Genomic DNA, 9,919 nt, shown 5'->3' with positions numbered 1-9,919 from the left:
AATTCCAGGCTGCGCTATGCTGTTAAAATCGACCAATTGAGTTTGGGAAAAAAAATAAGATTTCTCTCTCTCTCTCTCTGTCTTTCTCTCCCCCTCCATCCCTCGGTTTGGGGAGAGAGGGAGGGGAAAGTTGGACAAGAGTTTGAGCTTGCTAAATCAGGCGTGATGTGGAACACTGGAGAGCAGCTATAGTTTACAGAGAGGGAGAGAGAAGGGGAGTCTGTGAGAAAGAGAGTACTTTGACAATTTGCATCTGGCGTTAAAAAAAAACCCGCGGCAAATTTCTGTGAGTTACAATTGCGAGGATTCCAGGACAAAGGGGAGGGAGGGTGGATTGTAACTTCAGTTCTCCTGCCGGTTTTCAGTATTCTCCTCGGAGACAAGGCTGGATGAAGTTTTCTTGTTTGGTTCCTCGAGTAGATTTTTGACTTTCTTGTTGTGGGAAAGCGGTGGTGAGTGTAAATTTGTCTGGGAGAGTGGAGGAAGTGGGTGGGAGATCACTAACACCCGCTGTTATGCAACTGAGAGGGGGCTTTGGGAAAAAGCAGAGCGGGGAGCCGGCTTCAGGATGCAACCGATCCGGTCGCTTTGAGCCAGGGAGTTACGGATGGTGTTGAAGAATGCTCGAGGCCGCCAGGGTCAGTTGGTACTCTCTGGCGATCTTGGCTTGCCTGAGCTCGGTGAGCGGGGCCGAGTCGGTGTGCTGGCAAGCGGTGCTCCGTTGTCAGGAGGAGAAAGAGTGTAAGTGGGCGTACAGTCAGTACAGCGCGGCTTGCGAGCCCTTCCTCAAGGGCTTGAGGCGCCAGTGTCCCAGTCACTGCATCGGCGCCCTGGTCAAACTCAATCAGACCCAGAACGGCCCCGACCTGGAGAACTGCGACTGCGACCAGGATGTGCAGTGCAGGCGGGCCAAGCGGGCCATCGAGCCGTGCATGCCCAGGCGGTACCGGGGCCAGTCGCCGGACGCGGCCGACCTCGGGTGCACGGCCGCCCGTCAGCGCTGCGAGAAGGAGTCGGTGTGCCACGGTGCCATGAAGGAGTACCTGTCCAGCTGCGGGCAGCTCTTCAACGGCAAGCGCTGCACCGCCGTCTGCAAGAGCACCATCCAGCACTTGCTGTCCATTCCCAGTGGGATCTTGCTGAACACATGCGTCTGCGATGGCGTGGAGAGACCCTTCTGCGAGGTGGTGAAAGAGAACATGGACAAGTTCTGCTCCATCGAAGGCCCCTCGCTGTCTACGGCCACCCCGGACTCGGAAGAGAACTATGAATACGACGATTATGAAATGAACAAAACTGATTTAAGGCCAGAAACTATAGACGGAAAGGACTCGCCACTGAATGACTCCTCAGGACTGGAGACACACACGTGGTGTGCTCTCCTCCTCCTCCTCCTGAACTTGTGGTTTCTCTAATACTTTGTGCAAACAGTTATTTGCAGGTTTGTGTTTTTTTTGTTCAAGTTTTTAATTATTTGTAAACTCCGCGTGTATCAGGCACTGTGCGCCTCTAGTGTTTACAAAACACTTGACTCAAGTTGGGCACATCATGTGCGGATCAAATTAACTTGGGTTATACACGGTTTGGAGATGCCGGAGTTGGACTAGGGTGTACAAAGTTTAAAAAAATCACACAACACCAGGTCATAGTCCAACAGGTTTGATTGGAAGTTCCGAAAGCTAGTGTTTCCAATTAAACCTGTTGGACTATAACCTGGTGTTGTGTGATTTTTAACTGGGTTATATACGCTCTTCCTCCACCTCCGCAAATCGAGTTTTACAAAGATTTAAATTTTTTTGGAAAAATTTCACACATATAAAGCGGGGTATTTTAAAGTTACTCATCGAAACTTCCTTGGGACCTGACTCGATTTAAAATTAATAAAACAGAAGGAAAGGCGTGTACAAATGTTTCTTTTCGATAGTTCAGTTGAACTTTAACACAATAGATGGCGAACACTTGAGCCGCTCGATATTTCGATTTGCAACTTTTCGAAAACTTTTGTATAAACGATGGAGATTTTTGGACACTATTTATGGATTTACAACTAATACATTTTAAAAAAATAAATTCAGATTACAGTTTTGTATCTGCTTTGTCTAGTCCCGTTTTTGCCTGATCTTCTCGGCTTCAAAAAAAAACCCCTCCATTGGCCTGTTGTTCATCCGCACGTCTGATATTCTTGACTCCCTCGGTCGGGTCAGCACTCCCCCCCCCCCCCCCCCCCCCAGCGATTCCATTCCATCCCCCCAAGCCATTGCATCACTCGGTTCCCAAACTGGGTGACCTCTTTAATCCTTTCAGCCTCCATAAATCTCCCCCATCGCCAGGATTGCCCATCCAAGCCGGCATCGCCTACCTCGGCTCTTCTGAACTCCCCTCTGCTTGTCTGTTACCACCTGCAGAATTCTCAGCCTCCACAATGCTGGGAGAGACAGTGGTGGACGTCACCATTGTCCAGAGGACCATGGGGCTCATTAGAGAGGGATGACTGGTGGTAATTAAACCGGAGGGTCACCATGCCTTAGGGGGAGAGAAAGACAAGGAGAGACCCTTGTGGTAACCTCAGGCGACGATGGGATTTGAACCCACGCTGTTAGTATTACTCTGCACTGCAGACCAACTGGTGCTGTTGTCACTAGTCCAGCCATGTGGAATCCCAAGCCAATTCTCTACTGATACAATTTTGCATCTTACTATGCGAGATGATGAGCTTTAAATTAATTTTTGAAAACGAAACATCTGGAATATAGGTGGAGAACCATTTTTATGACAATGTCCTTTTTTAACGACCACGCCACCCTTACCTTCTCTGCCCGGCATGTGACTCCAAACCCAAAGCAAAGTGGTTAACTCTTCACAGAATCTTAGAAGTGAATAAAGAGGCCATTGAGCCCATCATGTCTGTATCAGATAACTCTTAAATGCCCTTTGGGCAAGAAATACTGGCTAATCCAGGGGAACGCACGTCCTGTGAATGAATGAAAACGATGTTAAAAGAATTTTCCAGCCAGCACACCAAGTGCAGCTCGTTTCCTTCCCTTCTGCTCTCACCGATTTGTTCCTCGTACCTCAACATCTGACATCTGGACCTCTCAATGTCCAAGTCTATACCTGCAATCTTCAACTCCCAATTCTCTTCAACTTTCACACAATTTGCACATCCTTCCCACATTGTTACCTACAGCCCTATTTTTAAAAATGTGCTTTTAAAAGTATTTCCTTAAAAAAAGTCCATCCAGGGTCTGGACTGGACATGCTTTCTACCAAGTTTCCCAGTTCTGCTTATCCCCTTATAATTTCCTTTATTTGGGTTTAAAACACTTGTTTTAGGTTTGAAACACTAGTCTAGGACCCACACTTGTCAACTTCAAGCTGAACCTGAAACTCTACCAGGATATATGATGATCATTGTGTGGAGACTGTGATATAATAATCAAATCCGAACGAGAGCAACTTGTTCAATTCAAGTTCAACTCACAATAATCTGTAACAGAAAGGTATCAGTAAGGGTGACCATGAAACTATTGTAGATGTTATACAGTTCTTTAAGGAAGGAAATCACCAACTGTGTCTGGTCTGGCCTACATGTGACCCCAGATTCACAGCAAAGTAGTTGAGTTGTGCCAGAGCAGCACTATGGCCCAGTGGCTGGCTGTTACCTCATAGCATTAGGATTGGATTCCAGCCTCAGGCAACTGTCTGTGTGGAGTTTGCACATTCTCCCCGTGTCTGCGTGGGTTTCCTCCGGGTGCTCTGGTTTCCTCCCACAGTCCAAAGATGTGCAAAAACAGAAGTTGCTGGAAAAGCTCAACAGGTCTGGTCGCATCTGTGGACAGAAAAAGCCTGTTCTAAGTGCCTAATCAACCCAAAATATTAACTCCGATCTCTCTCCACAGATGCTACCAGACCTTCTGAGCTTTTCCAGCAATTTCTGTTTTTGCTTCTGATTTTACAGTATCCACATTGCTTTCCGTTTTTATTGCTAAAATTGTTTAGGTTAGGTGGGTAGTCCAAGCTAAATTGCCCATACTGTTCATGGATGTGCAGACAAGATGGATTAGCCATGGGGAAATGCAGGGTTATAGGGGTACGGGGAGGGGTGGGGCGTCCGATGGGCCGAATGGTCTACTTCCGCACTCCAGGAATTGTATGATTCTAAATACCCTTTGAAATAGCTGAGCGTGTCAGTCAGTTCGAGAGGAATGGACAGCAAATGCAGTGAAGTGATAAAACATTGTCAATGAACTAGGGGCTAACTTTATAATTCCCTCCACTTTAAATATCCTGAGCACTTCTTTCTTTTTTAGCCCTCGGTCAGACACGCGTTTTTCACTCCCCACATCTTCGAATTACTGTTGATTCGATGTTAATATTATGTCCCACGTATAGTAGCTGTAAAACATAACACGTGGCATAATAACACGTTGGTGGAAATGTGCCAATCCACCGACTCAACAAGGCACTCCCGCCTTTGGAGCTGTTTTTTTTTGAGAAGTTCTATTTTCATTGTCCTTTGCGCTTCATTATCCAAATATTCAAATAAACAGTCCTGAGCCTCGAAGCGTGGCTGGTGTAAGACGTGTTGTAGTATGATGTTGTTTATTAAACAACGAGGAAAACGTTTATACTGGCAGAGTGGGACCATCTGGATATATCTAGCTCCCAGTGAACTCTCCCCAAGCGCCAGCGACTACAGAAACTGCTCCAAGTTACATAAACATTTCCAAAGTCAGCACACACAGGAAGTTGTGGAGTAGGAGGATGGGGATGGGGGCAAACAATGAGCCATTCTTGGATAGAGGGGGGAGCAATGATCTCAATAGGGATTGAACAGTCGTGGGGGAAGGTCGGTTGAAAATAAAGCACACAAGGGATTCGGTTTGCAATAGAGAGACAGCTTTTGTGCTTCACTGAAACAACGTTCCCAGAATAATGTGGTTGCTATTACAATTTTACAGCCACATGCTTAGACATTTATCGCATTCTCTTTTGGTCTCGTTTCATTTACGTACAGTGTATTTTTTTTAAAAAGTGGCAGCATTTGCACATCTGCCAGGTACCAGGGGCATTTATTTGCAATCTGGTCGTTTTCAAGATATACACAACAGCAACGGCGGATTAAACTCTGATTAAATTACCCGCAGTGAAAAGGTTCCATTCTTTAAACACGCGAGGGGGATTTCAGTTTCGGAACAAGTGCTCCTTACAGATTCTAAAGTTTGATTTTACACTCTCGCCCCTTCCAGTCCATTGCAATATTACCGAGTGTTCTCGCCGATTATAGTGAGTGCCACTGAAATTCTTGGAAGAAAAATTCCAAAGAATGCAAAGGTTAACATTTCCAAGTTCCCCTCGAATTTTCCTCTTTGTTCTCCCGGTTTGTAAAGTAGAGCATGTTCTCCCCACTCCCCTTCCCTTTACAGTTTGGCTCTCATCTCTAATGCTCCTCGGATAAAGGCGCTATTTTGATTTGAAGAAGTTGTTGCTGAAGGGAACACGAGGGTGGACACGTTCGGAAACTGCGGATTGGCTGGAGGAGTAGCCTCGTGGGGTCAATAAAACGGGAATCGCTTCCTAGACATTTTCTCTAATCAATCTATCCAGACATGTTGTGGAAGCAGGTGAGACTCAGTTGCCCCCAGTCCCACTCCAGAGGGAGGGACGCTACCACTGCACCACAAATAATCTACAGGCTGGCAGTGTGCATCTCTCACATTCAGACTGGTGCTGGAAAAGCACAGCAGGTCAGGCAGCATCTGAGGAGCAGGAAAATCTACATTTCGGGCAAAAGCCCTTCATCAGGAAATGATTTTCCTGCTCCTCGGATGCTGCCTGACCTGCTGTGCTTTTCCAGCACCACTCTATTCTTGATTCTGACCTAAAGCATCTGCAGTCATCATCTCCCACATTTAGACAGGGTTCATAAGCTGGACCCCAATATACAAGAGGGTTTAAAGGTCCAATCTTTAAATATTAAATCTTAAAAACGAGGAGACGAAGCTAATTTAAAAATTGAATCTGTATCCTATCATTTCAATTCAATCAACTGTGTACATATAAGATTTTAACATTTCTTAACCGGTGCGTTGCTGGGGCGGGGGCAAAATTAAAGTAAATTCAAATGGGGAACAGATCGCAACACTAACAAATTTACATAAAACTCGACATACACTCTCTTGTTTTTAACTAATGAAAAAAGCAAAGGATTTCGAAACATGAAAACCTGACAGAGCATAAAAAGCATGGGTAGGATTGGAGTTAAGTTGGAATGGGCATCAGAACAGAGTCAGGGTCTGCAGATTTTAATTGAACGTAAAAAAAAACGCTTGTTGATGATACAGTACACGCCTCCACGTGGAGATGTTCCAGGGTGAGTCAAACTGGATTGAGGGATCAATAACATTGTCATTAACTCGCCAATCTAAACAAAATTGGTCTCTTGAAAAAGTGCAGGAATTGATTAAACACTTCAAATGACTCCTTCAGATAATGGGTCAGACTATTTCTGGAGGAGGGATACAGCCCATACAAGTGTCAAGTGGCCGTTTGTTTTGTCATTCAGATGAGCCTGGCAAAACAATGACTTGTTCATCTGCCAGCGACCAGCTCCAAAAGTTGCTGAACCCAACCCTTTTATTGTCTTGTGTGAGAAAATGTCTCTGGGCGGGCGCGGGGAGGAAACATACGTAAGTTTGGAGGGGAAGGGGGAGAGACACAGAATATTTCACAATTTTGTGTCCCTGCCGTAGTTGACGCAATTTACTTTGGCAACTCACATCACGACAGTACCCGAATGTGATCCCTTCAATTGACCTTATGGTCTTTCCTACTATTTGTAGATTTTATGGAGTCATACAGCACAGCTCATCGAGTCTGTCCCGGTCAAAAACAACCAGCTGATCCCATTTTCCAGCACTCGGCTCACAGCCTTATATGCCCCTTAGCATTGCAGGTGTGCAATAAATACTTTGTCGATAATATTAGGAGTTCTGCCCCTCCTACCTTTACAGGCAAAGACTACCAGTCTTTACGAGACAGTCTTGAAAAATAAACACTGCCGGTAGTGGTAGCTGTCAAACACATAAAAATACAAATGGAAATTCCACACCTTCATAATAAATAAAGTTGTAAATACTCAGGAGCAGGTCAAGTAATATTTGTGTATTGAATCCTTACAGGGAGGAAGCAGGCTATTCGGCCCACTGAGTCCACTCGGACCCACCCCCTACCCTACCCCCGTAACCCTACATTTCCCATGGTTAATCTACCTAGCCTGCACATCCTCAGACACAACTGACAATTTAGCATGGCCAATGCACCCTAATCTGCACTTAAATCTTAGGATTTACATCTACTGTTACAACAGTCGCTGCTGTAATGTACACACATTGTATGCACAACAAGGTCCCACAGAAGACAATCCTTGATGTTGGTTTAAGAATCATGGGCGAGGATTTATCTGCTTTTAGAATAGTGTCATGGGATCCTTCAGATGGACGAAAGTACAGAAAGGGCCTCAGTTTATCAATTCATCCAAAAGTCAGCGCCTCTGACAATGTAGCACCCTGCTTGTCAGCCTGGATCCTATGCTCAAGCCTCCGGTGTTTCATTTTAAAACTTGGTATGACACCCCATTCTCCCCCCTCCCACCACCAAATCAGCCAAGGCAAATTTGGAAAAGCTGCTCCATTTCTGACCGTCACCCATCTTCAGTATCACTTGCTTAACTACCTTTCTGCCAAGTTGGCCAAACCTCTCGCTAATTCTCCTGGAATTTGCCAGCAGACCCATGACTAAAACAAAAATCAGATTTTTAAATAATTAATAATTGCAGGAGTTAATCACTTCTTCTATGCAGTTGTCACCTTCATTCATCCCCGTTTTTAAAACAACTTATGCCTATATAACAAAAACAGAAGTTGCTGGAAAAGCTCAGCAAATCTGGCAGCATCTGTGGACAGAAGTCAGAGTTAACATTTCGGGTCAAATGACCCTTCTTCAGACACTCTGTTTTCTCTCCATTGATGGTGCCAGACCTGATGAGCTTTTGCAGCAATTTTGGTTTTTGTATCTGATTTACAGTATCCACAATACTTTTAGTTTTTATTATGCCTATATAAGTCTTGTAATGTACACCACAGTGAAGTGGAGGATAAATTTAACGCTGTGCCCCTTCAGGAAATATTTGGACTGGTGTTTAAATGCTTGGACAAAGTAGCAGGTTTGAGAAACAATGCAAAAGAGAGAGGGGGGGACAGAGAAGTCCAGGCGGAAATTCCAGAGCTTAGGATTCAGGCAGCTGGAGGTAACATTAAAACTGTTGTCTGTTCCTCAGACAGACGTAGAAATAAACCAAAAGATGCCTCCATATGGTTAAAAGGTTAGGACGTGCAATTTAAGCTGACTTGTCAGCTTTTTGATCTAAACTGCACTTTTGATAGTGAGTTAGGTAGTGGAAAGTGGGGAGAAGAGGAGACAAAGAGGGAAGATGACTGGAGAACTGTAATGAGTTTAGCTCCTGAACCATCCATGTATGAAGCTAAAGGAAAATATACACAAACACACACACACCCACACACACCCCACACGCACACCCACCCCCCCGCACACACACACACCCACACCCCCCCACATACACACCCACACACACACCTCCCCGCACACACACACACACCCACACCCCCCCACATACACACACCCCCAAACCCCCCCACACACACACCCAAACCCTCATACACACATGTACCCCCACACACACCCAAACCCTCCACACACCCAGACACACGCACCCAACCCCCCCCAGAAACCCCAACCCCCCATTCACACACCCAAACCCCCCACACCCCACACCCCTCCACACACACACACCCACACCATTACCACACCCCCACCACATACACCCACACCAAACAACCCCCCACACACAAATTCACACACCCCCACACACAGAAACATATACACACAAACACACCCACCCGCACACCCCCACACAGATACATACATACACACAAACACACCCACACAGATATACACATGCACAAACACACCCACACACACCCCCACAAACACACAGATACATACACATCCACACACGTACCCACACACAGATACATACACACGCACAAACATACACACACACAAACACACCCACACACAGATACATACACACACACAAACACACCCACACACAGATACATGCACACGCACAAACACACCCACACACCCCCCCACAAATACACACAGATACATACACATCCACACACAGATACATACACACAGATACATACACACACACATACATACACACGCACACAAACACACACACACACACACAAACACACCCACACACACACATACATACACACGCACACAAACACACCCACACACACACATACATACACACGCACAAACACACCCACACACACACACATACATACACACGCACAAACACACCCACACACACATACATACCCACGCACACACACACCCACACACACATACCCACGCACACAAACACACCCACACACACATACATACCCACGCACACAAACACACCCACACACACATACATACCCACGCACACAAACACACCCACACACACATACATACCCACGCGCACAAACACACCCACGCACACAAACACACCCAAGCACAGATACATACACACGCACACAAACACACCCACGCACAGATACATACACACGCACACAAACACACCCACGCACACATACATACACACGCACACACACACCCACACACTTACATACACACACACAAACACACCCACACACTTACATACACACAGATACATACACACACACAAACACACCCACACACAGATACATATACACACACACAAACACACCCATACACAGATACATATACACACACACACAAACACACCCATACACAGATA

The 9,919-nt window shown here is 45.8% G+C and overlaps 1 protein-coding gene across 1 annotated transcript; it reads left to right on the top strand.

Moving 5' to 3' along the window:
- On the top strand, positions 1-2,024 carry LOC132834771 (growth arrest-specific protein 1-like). Its single transcript, XM_060853763.1, has one exon. It carries the CDS (start codon positions 621-623, stop codon positions 1,413-1,415), a length of 795 nt encoding a protein of 264 aa, XP_060709746.1. The 5' UTR covers positions 1-620; the 3' UTR covers positions 1,416-2,024.
- Positions 2,025-9,919: the final 7,895 nt, after the last annotated feature.

Source organism: Hemiscyllium ocellatum, chromosome 42 (assembly GCF_020745735.1).
Source record: "Hemiscyllium ocellatum isolate sHemOce1 chromosome 42, sHemOce1.pat.X.cur, whole genome shotgun sequence".
Lineage (NCBI taxonomy): Eukaryota > Metazoa > Chordata > Chondrichthyes > Orectolobiformes > Hemiscylliidae > Hemiscyllium > Hemiscyllium ocellatum.
This window is presented reverse-complemented; position numbering and strand designations above follow the sequence as displayed.

What these genes read in the sequence shown, in the direction of transcription:
- LOC132834771 (XM_060853763.1), top strand. Translation starts at nt 621, where the DNA reads ATGCTCGAGGCCGCCAGGGTCAGTTGGTACTCTCTGGCGATCTTGGCT.